This window comes from Cupressus sempervirens, chromosome 1 (genome assembly GCF_028749045.1).
Source record: "Cupressus sempervirens isolate cs-2001-9-10 chromosome 1, ASM2874904v1, whole genome shotgun sequence".
In the NCBI taxonomy this organism is placed as follows: Eukaryota; Viridiplantae; Streptophyta; class Pinopsida; order Cupressales; family Cupressaceae; genus Cupressus; species Cupressus sempervirens.
Genome location: NC_143118.1, coordinates 519,836,055 through 519,852,817, shown reverse-complemented (window position 1 = coordinate 519,852,817; position 16,763 = coordinate 519,836,055). Strand labels below are relative to the sequence as shown.

The 16,763-nt window shown below is 34.0% G+C and overlaps 1 protein-coding gene across 3 annotated transcripts in view; it reads left to right on the top strand.

The window, feature by feature from the left end:
- Positions 1 to 16,763, top strand: part of EMB2083 (AAA-type ATPase family protein) — a 159,364-nt gene that overhangs the window by 97,087 nt on the left and 45,514 nt on the right. For all 3 annotated transcript variants that reach the window (XM_089829566.1, XM_089829561.1, XM_089829559.1), the window contains exons 3-5: positions 4,787 to 4,888; positions 4,986 to 5,150; positions 7,389 to 7,529. In XM_089829566.1, the coding sequence (XP_089685692.1) occupies positions 4,787 to 4,888; positions 4,986 to 5,150; positions 7,389 to 7,529 (408 nt within the window). The remainder of the gene's footprint in view (positions 1 to 4,786; positions 4,889 to 4,985; positions 5,151 to 7,388; positions 7,530 to 16,763) is intronic.

The following is a 16,763-nucleotide window of genomic DNA, read 5'->3' as shown; positions in this document are numbered from 1 at the left end:
AATATAAATTTAATAATGATTGGCAATATTTAACACAAAAATCCATGTTTCAGCGGCCATCCACTATTTCCAAATATCGCACACTACAACTTTTCATTGCAATGGTGATTTGCGTGTGCGCCTATAGACGATTTTTGTCCATGCCTCCACTTTCTTTGGTCTTTACGACACATCCTCCCAAACTTATATAGAACACCCTTGTCACAAATTCCAGAATAATAGTTGCTACAGAATAACGACACTTTTATTGTTGTCGGGATTTCTCCTTCACCGAGACTGTCCATACTTTCTTTATTGGAGTCGTTGCTATTGCTTAGACATTTCCTGTATGCTCAAATACTCTGTCAAGTATCACTGTTCATTGCAATCATTTTCCATGGGCCACCAAACATTTTTACAGCGTTCTGTATATTTAGCAGGATTTTCTCATGAAGGCTGATGAATATTCATTCTACTTACTGGTTAGAGTTTGACACATCTGATATTCAGAAGAAGCCTCCATCAATCATTTTTTTTCAAGCTTAATAGTGATATACCTCCTGCTTACCCTGTACTAACAATCCTCTACAAAATCCGTTAATGAGGATGCTGAAGGCAACAAGATCTGATGTATGGCCTCTGACTGATGCTTGTTTTAAAAAAATTACCAGCTTCTGCTACTTTGTTCTGAACTTTCTTATTAGGAGCAAGGCTTGAATACACATATCATAGTTGCAGCCCTATCTATCCTGCCAGCCTTGCAAACACTTGCTTGAATCTATGTGACTGTTTTGGATTTTGAATTTGAGCACTTGCAGATGTGACTATCACCGCTTAAAAAGCTGCCTTTGACCTATATGATCACAATGTTGTTATCTGATTTATTTGTTTATTCTGCTCTCATGGTACCATAAGTGATGCCAAAAGCTATATGCTCACTTGAGCAAACAGAAAAAGAGAATGCTTTCAATGCCCCTGCTGTTTGGGTTGTTCATTGTGTATGTATTTTACATCTTTGCCCTTGACACCTATGATTATATTTTCCTCTTCAATTAGCTATGACAACTGTCATGTCACAACAATGGGTATTGTATCCTAGTAAATTGCTCATGTGATATTCAGAGGTCTGCTCAGGAATGCTTCATAAGATTTTAATTAATAGATTTCAGACTCCAGCTTTTGTCAACATGCTGTCATCATATTGCAGATAACTGTAGCTGTCATATACAGTGCTAACACTTTCTTCTACAGAATAGCACATAATCCCTTGACAACATGATAATGATTTAACACGTACGGCTGATAAAATTGAGTGAAAATATAGTATATAAATGGAGGCCCTAATTTTGCAAAAAATTTGAGGTTCCATCACCGTTAGCGCCACCTCAAACTGATCCTTCTGCTCGCACTCCTCCTGAAGATCATTCGCGTTGAAAACAATCATCCTTCTTGCAGCAAAACTCATTGCACCTTCTCCATCCTTCGAGCGGCTTCTTATTCAAATCGCAGGAACTCGGATTAACCATAGATTCCTGACCTCAAAGCCGGCGTGATTATGACTTGGAGCAGACGTTTTCTTAACTGGCACCAGAATGATCATTGGGCTCTCCTCATGAGCATATGTTTTGAACCTTGGTGCCTTCTCATCGTGTCTGATTCGTCTTCTGATACATATCCTGAACCTGCAATCAAACAGGCAAATTGTGAGATATTAACTACAAGTAAGAAATCCTTCTTCCTAATCGGTCTGGGCACAAAGATTCCGCTGAGCACTGGCATCTAATCTCTAAAACATTCCATCATTTATACTTAAATAAGTTCGATGAGAAAACATCCTGCGTGCTTTTTCAACCAAAATCCCCATTTCACATGATTCATGAAATTCATCAACTTTTAAAGGATCTGTAGTTTTATCAAGGACTGGATTCATATTGTTGATAAATCCAAATTTTCCTTCTACGATTTCTTCATCCCGAGGAGAGTACCCTCCAGATGCACATTAGGTTCATCAACATTTGAACATTCAAATTCTTTTGAGCAACAGGATACAAATCTTCAGAAGGTTCATACTCTCTTGCTTCTATTTCTTCTTTCTTGAACAGAGTGCACTCTTGGAATGTAATCAAACTCATCAACTTTTGAAGGTTTTATTTCTCACAGAACTGGATTTACTTCTGAAAGTTCAAACTCTATCAAACTTGATTGCAAAACAACATGAATAACAGGATACCCGATAACAGTTTTCCCTGCAAGTTATGAGCATAATGGATCCTTAATATTCAGATCAAAATATAGCCTTTTGTCACCCTCGGTATGTTCCTTCTTGAGCAAAAACTTAAGACTTTCGAGAGTGGTTGCAGAAATGCCCAAGTTTATGTCGTATTACTGGATTCCTAGGACTAATTGTCAGATGTTTTTCCAGTATACATTGTAGACTTGCATGTTCCTCCACATTGTGGTCAATATGTGTAACATCTGTCGAATGAAACTGCCACTCCACTGTCCAGTAAATACATTTCCGATCTGTGTTACTTCTGATATTTTGAGAAGATTACTGTATCTATGCTACTCATTACCATCTCTTCCTCTGCTTGTTAAATGGATGCTCTGAAACCATATTAATGATAGCCCACTCTGCTTATTAGTAGAATATTGGTAAAGAACTGAGCCATTGAATTAGGACGAATGATAAACATCGAGTGATAGTAATGAATATATTTGTCAAGCCACAGTACTTCATCAAGTCTCCAACCTCATATTTTGAATGGAGGCCAAAAAATAAATAATTTTTTTTTTGCCCAAAATAAGGCTCCATCACATCCTTCAGAGAAGTTCTCTTCTAGGCCTTTAGAAATGAAATCTCTGCCTTGTAGTGGGGTGCCCTAGCAGTTCTCCCTTAACTACTTCTGTAATAAGGTGTCCTTGGCGGTTCATTTCCTTTCAAATTCTGAAAAAGAGAAAAAAACATATATTTTAAAAAACACAAAAAAACACAAACTTCATTCTTCAGCATAGTTGATTCTGAACCGGCAGGGCTAATTACACTTTCTGAGTACAAGTTGAATTCGGGTCTCTAACTATGCTATTCACAACCAAATTAGAACAATGGGACTTAACATCAGAAACTCTTAGGGTAGAAAGAACAATAGCCTCTGAAAATGTACTTGATACAAAATACTAAAATAAGATATAAAGGAAATATATTGCTTTGTAATAGATTGTGGGCATATCAGGTTTCTGATTTCTTAACTTTTTGTGTAGGAGAACCTTGCACAAGAAGAAAAAAAACTAAAACTATTGAAGTGTGTGCTTTAGTGGACATAACAAAAAACTCTTCTTCTAGTTGGTAGGTGGCATATCCATAGACATACGATTAAGCATTTGCATTGTTTTGGAGAACCAATACCCACTATAATTTTTTTTTCATTCAACAATTTTGGAAATGCAACTCTCTAAAAAAGTACAAATTTGTAAGGATAGTGTATCCAAGCATGCTTGTGAAAGGTCGTAGGTTTGAGTCTTAGCTGACACACACTTTTAAATTTGGCATCGTAGCTAGGCTAGTTGAGCTCAAGTTGATGCATAGATTTTGTGGGGAGTGGATGCAGAGGATTCAATTAAGCTGTGCATTGGTTAATCTACTATCACACACTTCAAAATAAAATAGAGGAAGCAAGGGGGCAATAGTTCAGTGGTAGAGCACTCTGAGTTTTCAATGCCAGGTCATAAAATCTAGATAGCTGGTTCATGGTTTTCAACAAATGGATGCTGCAGTTTTCTCTTTTTTCTTTTTTCTTCTGTATCCTTTTCAGAAGCCTTGCAAAATTTTATTCAATTGGATACTCAGCTAGAATATAGAATAGCAGGATAAAAGGAATCCTTGTCTCTGAATATAATTAAGCTGCAATTGCTAAGACATGGTATAGAGGAAATAGTTACTTTTGGGTAGCATGTTAGCATATTGGCTTACTGAGTTCAAAATGTTTTTGGTTGGAGGGCCATGCAAGAAAAACAGACCATGCAAGAAAAACATATACCAAATCATCAAATGGAATACTATAGTGGACATAATAAAAAATCCTCATTCTAGTGTTAGGAGCTATCCTTGGACATAGGGCTAAAGTATTGCACTTTCTGTGGCAAATTGATGTCTTGTAGCTGCTTCTGAGATTAATTCAAGAGTGTTGGAAACTCTATCCACACTCAGAGGAAAGAAAGTTTGTGAGAGGCAACTAGATCAGTGATACAACACATATGCATGCTTGTGGAAGATCCTAGGCTTGAGTTCAAGCTGATCTATGCTTTGAAACATGGCATCAGAGCCAGGTTAGTTAAGTTCAAGCTTGTTAATGGCTTTTGGTGGGGGAAGGAAGGTATTTGAATTTCATTCTGCTCTCCCACACTCTTTAAAAAGAAACCATTGACAGGGCAAAAGTTCTGCGGTAGAGCATTCAGCATTCCAATTGAAGGTCATAAATTCGAGATATTTCCAGTTCATGCTTTTCAACAAATGGATGGGCTATGGTTTGCTTTTTAGTTTTCTTATCCTTCTGAGCATGTTTGCAAAATATTTTCTTTATTTGAATGTCGCTACCTCAAAAATAAGGAAAATGTCATGGGTACTTTTAAAAATAATTATTCAGCTGTACAAGTGATCAAAGGCTGTATATTTTATTTATTTTCAATTAGCCCGTTAGCCAACATGTTATTTTGAATTTTTTTAATGTAGAGAATAAATCACTCTAGGTGTAAATGTTAGTAAAACTCAATTGAAATATTCTGAAAATGATCTGAATGTTCACTCTAGGCGCCTTCTGTTGTCTTCATTGATGAGTTGGATGCTGTTGGAAGAACTCGTGGTATTGTTAAAGGATCTGGAGGACAAGAACGTGATGCCACAGTCAATCAGGTTTCAAATGCATCCCTTCCCAAGTAATGAATGCTAGTTGAGAATTTTAATATTTTTTTTATGTTGAGAACTAATACTACATCTGGTGCAACTGTAGCTTCTTACATGCTTGGATGGATTTGAAGGGAGAGGAGATGTGATTACTATTGCTGCTACCAACAGGCCAGATGTTCTTGATGCAGCACTAGTGAGGCCTGGACGTTTTGATCGAAAAATTATTATCCCCAAGCCTTCATTTGAAGGCCGTGTTGAGATTTTAAAGGCAAGAACAATATTTTTGTTCTATCTCAGATTTCATTTCCAAATCTGTACTTGGTTATAAATATTATGTGTAGTATTTCTTGTGTTAGAGTGCTCTTGAAGAAGCCATCACAAACAGTGTTACTGAAATTAGCAATTAATACACAATATTTAAAATTTGCAAATTTTTGACCATCTGTAAGTTACAAAAATAACCAAATGGATCTTCAAATCTTGACCATCGAAATGCTTGTAAATTGTAATCAGAAACTTTTTGTTTGCTCATTCTTTTGCTGTTTTATCTGTTTCCACCTATTCTCTTATATTTCATTAGTTGTATAATTTCTTCATGTTTAATTTCTTTTGGACTCTTCTTGATTGTATTCCAACTTGGGTGCGATAGACCACAAAGTTACCTACTACAAGGAAAAATGATCTGTGAAGTACCCTGATGTTGTTAAGCAGGGGTGGCACTGGAGAAGAGGAGGGTCCTCGTCTGTGAGAGGCTTTTAAAATGCTTAGCAACAAGGGAGGCTTTCTTATGTGATTATCTGCAATCATGTCATAATCTTTTCAGCTTCACCATAATCACACTCTACTTATTGCCCTGCAACTCTGACTGTAATATTGTCCTTGGTTTGGTCTTTCTTACAACTTTTAGGGTGAAGCTACTATCTTTTTAGAGATTCAGAGCTTTATCATTCTGCCCCAACCCACCATGAAGAGGAAGAATCCGTAGCCATCATAGTCACAGAGATAAACCTGTACAAGGCAATGTCCTTAACAAGTGGAACATGCATCTATTTAATAATATAATCTCGGGTGAGGCTTACTGTGGGAATACATTTTTCTATGTGATAAACTTATTCACTATTCTTTGGATGTTAGGATTTGGTAAGTCATAAGTTTTATCCAGTCTGCAGTTATGATTTTCATTTTTCGTGAAAAATTATGTTGATTTTGCATTATTATGCTTGACCATTTATATATTTGGGGGGCCATTCAAAAGTTTGTTACAGTCTATCAGTTCTTAGTAATCTCGGCAGCATTAGAAATCAAATTATAGACTGGGAGCTTTTCTTTTCTAAAATATTTATAACACAGTCATGATCTCTCATTCTTGATGATATGAAATGCTGTGTTTCTGTGGTTAATTATAAGTATCGTTTCAAATATTTGGCATATTTGCCTTTGAATTCCAGGCATTTTTCCTTACTGCATCCAATCTCCATATCAGTGTTGTTTAGAATCTTTGATAATTTTAGAGTTAATTACCATTGGATCTAATCTTAACAGTCCTATTCGATATCAATTGCTTAACTAGTTTCTTAGCTAGTTTAGATGTTGATGGAACATATTGGTAAAGTCACCTAATATTTTAAATTTGGTTCAAGATGTGAATCTTTGCTTGCTGAATTGAGCTTCTAGTTAATCATCTTACATGTGATTTGAAACATCCTTCTAATTAATATTTTTTTTCTGAAGACATCTATACCTGAAGTTGTCGTTTATAATCTGTTTACCTCTGAGCTTTAATAAAAATAAGTCTAACCATTTTATAGATTCAGGATACATCACTACTTACGGAATTTTAGGTTCCCCAATGTGAACTATGGATTCATCCTTTTTCAATCCTAACTGGGAAATTTAGCCTTTCATTTTTTAAATATAAGCAAAACCTCTAAATATTGCATATCTAATGTTAATGTTAGTCGATCTTAATTTGCAGTCACTGGCTCTCAACCATGTTAGAGGCACCTAAAACACAAAATGTTGCAGCTAGATAACTCAGATTGAATCCTTACAATCGTTTAGTAACTTTAGTTGCATATATCTTTTTAACTTTTAGATGATGATTGTCAGATCAATTGCTGCCTTATTTCCACGCATATCTGAGATTATACTTACCATCCATTACTAACAATTGATAGCAGTTAGATATTTCTTGATATCGATTGAAACTCATATGTTAATGTTTAACTTATGTAATTCTTAAGAAAGCAAGTATAAATAAAAAACTGTGATAGAAATTTCTTTGCTCGTGTGGCTAACACTTGCATGCATTATTTATTTGGTATGGTGAACTCTATGTCTGAGTTTAGCTTTTAAGCTTGTCATATTTTTTTCACTCCTATATAGTTCATAGATAATATAGTTCTAATTTGCTATTATGTACTAAATTTCTTACTTTGTAGCAGTGCATCATATGCAGACATCTTAATATTTGATGGGATACTAATAAGAATGGATTACCTATCAGCTTCATGCACAGAAGAAACCTATGGCAGATGATGTGGATTATGATGTTATTTCAAGATTAACAGAGGGTATGGCTGGAGCTGATCTAGCAAACATACTTGATGTTGCGGCTGTCAATATGATACGTGATGGAAGAAGTGAGGTTGTATTCCTACTTTGTATTTGTTTTCTTAAGGAATGTGGAAATGTACAGGCAGAATTTAGCTCAAAGATTCTTTGTTTATTCATCAATACATAGCTGAATTTCCTTTTCCTTTTGTTCTTTCTTACTTATTGATCATTTGCAAGAGCAGTAGTAAAATGAATTGGGAGGCTTGGATGCCATTTATTGGATAATTCAAAAGTACAGTCTGCTTTGCATTGATGTATTTTGTTACCTAAAAGATTGTTCGATTATTTGTACTTGTATTTTCGGCCTATTGTTTTTTCCTATGCATATGGCTATATTGGAAATTGAATCTCCAAGGTGTTGTACATCTATTTTGATCATTTTGGGTGTGAAGTTATTTTGAAAACATTTTTCTATTAACATTTATACTCTCTGTCACAAGCTTCATGTTTGTGTGTGAGTTTGACAAGGGAAACAAGTGGATTTTTTAAGCAATGAGACTGTTCAAATTTTTTCTAATTATTAAATTTGCTTAATACAAATTTTAATTTTTTAATATAAAAAACATTTAAACAAAATTTTCATTATAGGTAGACTTTGTTAAATGTATTTTTTTATTTTTTAAAACAATGAAAAATTTATAAACCTTGATAAACTTATTAAATTATAAAAAACATACGATATCACAAATTGAAACTGCAAAGATGCATTTTTTGTCAAAAAATGACACAGCACATGGTTGAGTTGCAGCAGTATCATCGTAGCTAGATTATCGTTGTAGCTAGATGCATTTCTCAATTCATTATCAAAAAATTAAGTTTATTTCTAATTGCTATGTCTTAGAATTTTTAGAGTTTCAAAGAGAGATCCTTTCATGATTATGTACACGAAATTGTAAATTATTGCGAATGCAAATAAGATTTCCCAGCTAGTTAATAAACAATTTGTTTATCTGGAATGAATATGGTCAAAGCAACTTCAATTCATTTCACAAACAGATGTTTGTGGTGAATCTAGCTAATTTATTAATAAACATGCAAAATTTTCAACCTTTAGCTCATGGACAGTTTGTGAAACAGTTGGTGGAAAATTGAAGCATTCGGTATTTCTGTATTCAATGATGAACAATTGTAACTATCATTTGTTACCATAGGCATATTCTTAAATAATTATCATGCATTGAGCAACTAGTTGTCAGCTTGTCATACAACCACGTGTGATGCCCACTATCCCGAAGGATGATATAATAATCAATTAATAAAATTATTGTTGCAATTTAAATAATTAATAGTAATTCAACTGAATTATAATAAGAAATTATTCAATATAGCATATTACTATGGTAACAAAATCGTATATGATAATGGAAAATATTATATTAGTAAATAATGATGATAAGAAATAAAAATAAATATTAATATCGAAAATGTAACATTGATCAATTTGATAATATACTAACAAATCTTAATATAATTATAAATATATTATTACAGAGATTTCTTATAATTTTATATTATACATATACATATACATGAAATAATAATCTTCATATAAAATAATGTTAGTATTGCAAATGATATTATTCATAAATGAGATTTTAACACTGTATAAACAATTCCATTGATAAATGCAGAAATTGATCGTCCAACTGAAAGGGAACTCATGTGGCTGCCCAAAGATTATAAGAGCCACAGCAAACATAATAATCAGAGCTTTCTGAAAAACTAAGGCACCAACGATCAATGACATGGGTTAAAAGATTATGAAACATCTTAACCATCATTGGTTAAGGCTAAGATGCCACTATATAATAACAATCCAAGGGTCAGCATTTGAACAAGAGTTCACCTTTGTAATTACCAGTACTATACGACGCTATGAAAGGAATGATTTAAAATGACAAACAGACATATCTAATTGATGATTAAAAAAGAACAGCAAAAATAATGACCAGCATTTTGGAAGCTTATGCAGCAATGCTGCACATATATGAAGGAATTGCATGTTAATACCGAGTCCCAAATGCAAATAATATCGTCTGACTCAGCAACTTATATAATTATTAATAATGTCGGTGTAATCGAACTACTGCTTACAAATAATTATTGATAATAATCGATGAAGAGTTTGAATATATTAATGATTATCAATCAAGTTATTAGAAGGTATGATAATCATCCGTTATCAGTAATTACAATCATCACAAACCAATTATGTAGAAATCCAACATGGAAGGTTGTGACAGTTAAGGGCAATAATGAATTGATATGAGTCAAGCTACATGACTTGTTGCTCCAACTACAAGATCGAAGAAGACAGTCCAATCATTTGATGAAGAGATATATGGAGGAAAAACGAAGAATAGACTGCGAGTAACTATGAATGAGACAAACAAACAGAGTTTTTTTTTGATATATACCTAATACCATTTGAATCTACTCTAACAAGCAAATAAATTGCTGTAATTGTTTATTCCAGCCCATTATGTCCATGTATGCAAACATTAATTTGAGGAATATTCCTTTCTTATACAAAAATCAGGAAAAAGGGACATTTTCAGATAATAACAGATTTTTTTTTTTGGGAATATTAACTAAGGTACAAACAATATCCTCGGTGAGCATCCCACTCCACATTATAAATATCGAACGAGAAAGGCACAAAGACGCACAGAAAATAAAACATCAGTGGGCCAGTCAGATAAGTGAGAAACTATTTTAGAACGATGCCAAATTTAGGAAGCATTTAATTCACTCTTTATATCAAGGAGTTCGAATAGGAATGAGAAAAAAGAAAGTAATGAAATGCAACAGACACCTTGTGTCAGAAGGTATTGAGAAAATTAGATTGTTAGACCAGCTTATAAATTCATGTGTAAGTATTCCAACAATAGACAAAATCATCATAGTGCACTCCTATTTAAGGATATTCTTCATATATACATTGAAGACACACCCACCCACCCACATGCGTGTGCACACACACTCACACAGTTCATCAATAAACAAGCATTGGCATAATACTTTTATCTGGTATAATAAAAGATTAATATAGAAAAAAAAAAAAATCATAAGAAGGAATACACTTTGCATTTGTAAAGTGTCAATTGAAAGAAAACTCCCACAATAGAAGTGCCAAAAAATCAATATTTTAAATAAGGGGACATTATAACATGTTTGAAGATTAAACTTAAAAAATATATTTCATTGTTTCTAAGGGGACATTGCACCACGTTTGGCAACTACTTGACAAATTCATGTAAGGAAATTATGTACAAATAAACACTGAAACAAGTGAACTGATTTCTCTTACTTTTGAAAATGAGGATCAAATCAATCTTACAATTAAATATAAATATAATCGACTGATGTTTAGAAAATACAATCAGTATACTAACCAGTTTGTTGATTTTATAGAATTGGAATAACATCATGTTCACTCAAATCTTCTTTTAATATGTATAAAAATCTAATAATTTTTTGGCTGTTTTGCTCTGAAAACTAGCTTCTTGATAATTGTATGTTATTCTAGAACTGATTATGGTCTGCTTTAACATAAAATCCTCCATCTTCATCAGATGATGCTACACTAGTCTGAAATCTATTAGTGGGTTGGTTGAACATATTATATCACCAATTAATGTTGAGTACCATAGTTGAAATAAGTCATATCAATGACACCGACTGATCTCAAATAATACTAAGAATACTTGAAAACTTGGAAATGATATTTTGATATTAAATTCTTCAATGCAAATTTCCAGAAATCTCATAACATTCTGCACATTTGCAATCTCTATATGATATTACTCCAATGGATGTTGAGGTTTTTTTAATCTCCAATCCAATTTCCTTAGCATAGAGGTGACTTCTTGATGCAACCACTCTCAAATGGCAAGGAGGGTGTATTCCTAGGCATTTAATAGTTCAATCTTTTAAGGAAAAAAATGATGATGAAAAATGAGAGGGTAATTTCTCGCACAAGCCCTTCTTAAAATAACATTTTTGTTCAGTAGTTTCTGGATTTTAATGTGTGAGAATTTTTCGAACATCAACGTTTTGAATCATGCTTTGTGATCCCTCATTAGGATGCAAGAGAGTACAAGGAGAGGAAAAAGATCATCTTTCTTCTCCTTATGCTCTCGTGTGTTGATGATGGATCATAGAGTGTGTTTTGAAACATTTATCTGCAATAAATTCTTACACAGTTGAATCCATAGTATCTAGCATTCACATGGATTGTGGAAATTTAATAGCATTGAACTTTTTTGTTGTTTTTATAAAAAGCACATTAAATTGTTTTGAAAAATCTCCTTTTAGACTTTCTATTTAGCTTTTAAAAAAAATGTTTTTTGTTTTTTCATTGCATTTTTTCAAAAAGAAAAAAAGAAAAAACCTTTGTCTTTTTCTCTTTCCTCAAATTGACTTTTGAGATTTTCTTTTAGGCCCAAGTGCCCTGCTAAAAGTAGTAATTAACCAATGCCAACTAAGTCCCTCAAACTAAGCCAACTGACGAATGCGTCAATCACTATGCATACTACTACCAACTGTTTAGGTGCCTTGTTCAAAATAGTAACCTTGACTTTCCCAAAATAGTAATTTACTATGAATAAATAGTGTACTTATATGACTCAATCGAAGAGCAATCTTGAACATCCTTGACCGCTGAAGTGGGAATTGGCTTCTAGCTTTAGCAATTGGACCCTCTGTACAACTCCATTAACCTATGAAGGGTTGGAAATAGGCTAATTCTCTAAAAGTCGACGCTTATAGAATTGGAAACTTTACATTCAACCATTCTTCGTGGTTTCTGATGCGTGTTGTTCCTTGTAAGTCAATACCCTATTTGGTTGAAAAGATATCTTCTAACAGGGTCTGTTGTGTAGCACCATAGGCATTCATGAGATGATCTTCAATCTCTTCATCTGTGCTTTGAGGAAAATTGCAGAATATAATGCTTTGCTGACCAAGTTTTCTTTTTTCTGCACAATTTGTTTTTTTGATTGATCATAGTTTTTTTACCAATGTTGCACGGGGATGGGGGTACTTGGGTACTGGTACAGGTACAGGTACGACTATTTTTCAAAATAGGGGATGGAGGGTACTTGGTTACTTCAAACTTTTTTTTTAATAGAATTTTATATTTATAGAAAATCTGATATTATGAGTTATGACAAAGGTTTTTCAAAGCATGAACATTGAAAAGTTCTAAAATGTAATGCGTTGTTTTCAATTCCAGATTTACAATATGTTTGTAATTATAGTATATGATTAATGTTTAGATGCATAACGTAGAAGTCAGACTTCAAACATGAACAAGAAGATCATAAATCATATAACAATGACATTGCAAATGATAAACTTCTGACTTGAACAGTGATAAAGTTTACTGTTAATCAATATTGTATCAAAGTTTCATACTAATATCGTATTGAATTGAGCTAGATAAACAACAAGCTGATACGCAAACAAAAAATTGAAACAAAAATTAGAAATCTTAATCAAGGTTCTTAGCTCTGAAGCTTTTCATTGAGTACCTGGTACTTGGGTACGTGTATTAGGGGTGTGGGTACGCGTACCCATGCAACCTAGTTTTTTACTTGTTGATAAAAGAGATCATGATTATATTCCCCAAGTCCAATTTGAAGGCTATAAACAAGAACCTTTTCCCTGATCAATTGTAAGAATCATCAGCAATTATATTGATGCATTCATATACAATTAAATTTACTTTCAGCAAATCAGATCAAGAGGCAACAAGGACATTCTTGGTGAATTATGGAAGGATTAAGATCAACAAAATTCTTGGTCAATGGTGGAAGGATTAAGATCAAGGACATTCTTGGTGAATGTTGAAACTCCTAAAAGGGAATTAAGGCAGAGGTTACAAATCTCTGAAGGCTAGTATATACTATTAGAGTTAAGAACATATGCATATGTAAGGGTAGATGCCCTCAATGGGGGTATCCATAAGGCCTGGGAAGAGTTCTCTTCGGGTCCATTTGGATTGTGGATTTGGACAGGATTTAGAATTTGGAACTCTCAAAAATTCTTAATCCATTGCTTGGGTCTGAAAAATGGGAATGGGAATTTGGAAAAAAATAGAACTCAGTATCCTCATTTACCCCCCAAAACTAGGATTTGGTGTTCCATCTAAATAGGTGGAATTGCTCAAATACCCATTTTAATTTTAATTTTAATTTGCCAAAAACGAGCATTCCAAATTAATTGAAATAAAATTGTTTTGATGCTATTTTTGATTCAGTATCAGAACCAAGAAAAATGATAAAAAGCTCAGCAATAGGCAGAAGCTTTGTTTTATTTCTATTAAATTTGAGTGATGATTTGGGGGCTGTCCATTTCTTTCAGATTCTCATTTTGTGAAGCACCATGGCCTCAAAGGAGGTTCTCAGTGAATCCATGGCCGACATAGAGGAAAAAGCACAAACGAAGCAGACTGAAACCGGAATTAAGGAAATCCTTCTCTATTTCGACGAAAACTTGCCGATAATATTCATCAGAGGAGATGGCAAGAATAACAAGAGCAATCCGAAAATAAATCTGCCGACACTCGAGAACTTCATCCCGGAGCGAGGGCACATGATGTCTAGTGCTCTCGGCAAGCTTTCCTTCCAATCCAACTCAGTTGACTTTGAAGAGGATGAAAAAGAGAAAAGCAAATCGGAATCCAACAGTACAGAGAGACCTCCCTTACTCTAGATGAATGAAGACGATTGAGGGGAAGAAATGAAGGGCAAAAGAACCTTATTTTCTTGGTCCGGTTGCCGTGAATGTTGCATAGTTAGGGCATTTTTCAGAGAACGGTGCCTCAAATTTTTTGGAGATCAACATCATTTTGTATCCTTTCCGCCTGGCTGATGTGTATGCTTATTCTAGTTGGTATTCCAATTCCAGAAATGTGCAACCAAACGGAGGAAATGTGGTACTCATAATGAATTCTTGGTGAACCAAATGGTCCCAAATCAAATTCTCAAAACCATAATCTGGATTTCAAGTTCCAAAATCCCAAGTCTAGGATTCTGAATGCCAATTCTCAAATCAAATTCCAGCAACCAAACGGCCTTGGATTATAAGGCCGGATATGCGAAGTAAGGATATCCATAAGGCTTTTGGAAGAGAGAATCACAATGAGATGGTGACATAGCTAAGGACTATTCTAGAATGACCAAAAGGCAACTAGAGCCCCAAGAAGTCCTCCCCAAAAAGCTAAGAACATGATTATGGTTCCTTTGTAAGGATTGGGCTCATTATAGAACAAAGCAAAATACTCAACATAGGAGAAGGGAAGTTTTTGTGGTTAAATCAAGATAAGTCTCAACTTTTGAATTACTCATAAGATTTTAAATTGACTATTATAAAGAAATATTGTCAAATATGATAAGTTTATATTCATACATATATTACAGTTCTCACCTCAAGTTGAAATTGCTGTTTCAAGACAAAATGATGGGATATTCCAAGTGTGGGCATAACAACACCCTCAAGCTTTTGAGAGTAGAAAGCTTAAGGAGGCTGAAAAAATATTCTTTGTCTATGATGATGGAATGCTAGCTGTAATGCATGTCCTAACCACATTTAATTAATATTCTAGGGTAGAAATGCTAGCAATACAAAACATAGCAGCTATTCATAAGCTTTTAAATTGAATATTATAATGAAATATTTACAAATTTGATGAGTTTATATTAATACATTTAGTATAGTTCCCACCTCAACTTGAAATTACTGTTTCAGGAAAACATGAAGGGAGATCCCAAGTGGGGACATTAGAACACCCTATAGCTTTTGAGAGTACAAAGCTTAAGGAGGGTGAATATAAATTCTCTATCTAAAATAAAGAAACGCTAGCCATAATGCATATCCTAACCACATTCAAATAACACTTAGTTTGCAGCAAGTTTGTTGGTAGAACTGATCATAGTAGCTTAAAGTATTTCTTTAAGTGTGGGGAATTGAATGATAAACAACAAAAGTGGATCAGCAACATCCAGGCTTATGATTTTGATATTGAGTATGTGCAAGGAGACAATAATATTGATAGGTGCTTCATCTTGGAAACTTCATCTGCATTCTATTTCTTATATAACCTCCTAGAAAGCATTGATTACTGCTAAATATGCAAAAAAATCATATGCTAGTGAAATCTTGGAGAGCAAGTTACAAGATGACAGATCCAAAACAATGAATAAGCCGATTCTGTACAAGGGGTGAGTATATTTCACACCTAAATCTAAAATGAAGAAAAACAATCTTGAAAGCATGCCATTACACTGCATTGACTGGCTACCCAAGATTCTAAGAAACACATAAACAGGCAGGAGGGTATTTCTCATGCAACAGATTAAAGAAGGATATGGTGAAGGAATATCAACAAACCAAAGCCAAGCATGCCTTCCTAACAGGGTTATTGCAGCCTCTAACTATTGTGGACCAAAATGGTAAAGCATATCTATTGATTTTATTACTATTTTGCCAAAGGCCAAAAGCAAGGATTGTTTGTATGTGGTGGTGGATGGAACTCACCAAGTATTCACATTTGTATGCTATATAATTATACTTTTGCCTCAAGTAGCTGATCTTTCCTTCAGGGAGGTCTTTAGGCTACATGGGTTACCAAAAACAATTTTGAGTGACAGGTACAATAGATTTCTTAGCTTGTTTTGACAAGGATTATTTTGTTTGACAAGGACAGAGTTGACACCTAGTACTAGTTATCTTCTGCAAATAGGTGAAATACAAGTATAATGAACAAATGGATTGAACATTATGACTAAAATTGTATAGTAGGTTAGCAAACATCCTCACTTAGACAGATATGTTTTGGGGAATATTGCTACAATACAACTTATCATATGTCAATTGGGGTGCCCCCCTTTAAAGCAATAAATGGCTATGATGCAACTTTCTTTATGGATTGGATTCTTATTGATAATGGAGTACCAAGTACTGCAGATCTGATTTAACAAAACAAGAATATTGTGCAAGCCCTCAAAGTGAACTTGCAACAAGCCCAAAAGTCAACAAAAGATGTATGCCAATGGACATCGAACAGAAAGAGCATTTAAAAAGGGTGAATTGGTATTTTTGAGGTTACAACCCTTTAGGCAATCATCAATGAAGGGAAGGGGAAAAGAGAAACTTAACCACTCTTTTATAGTCTGTATCGTATGAGTAAAAAAGTGAGACGTATCTTATGAGTTAGAATCACCACCCAACAAAAGGGTTCACAATACTTTCCATGTTCCAT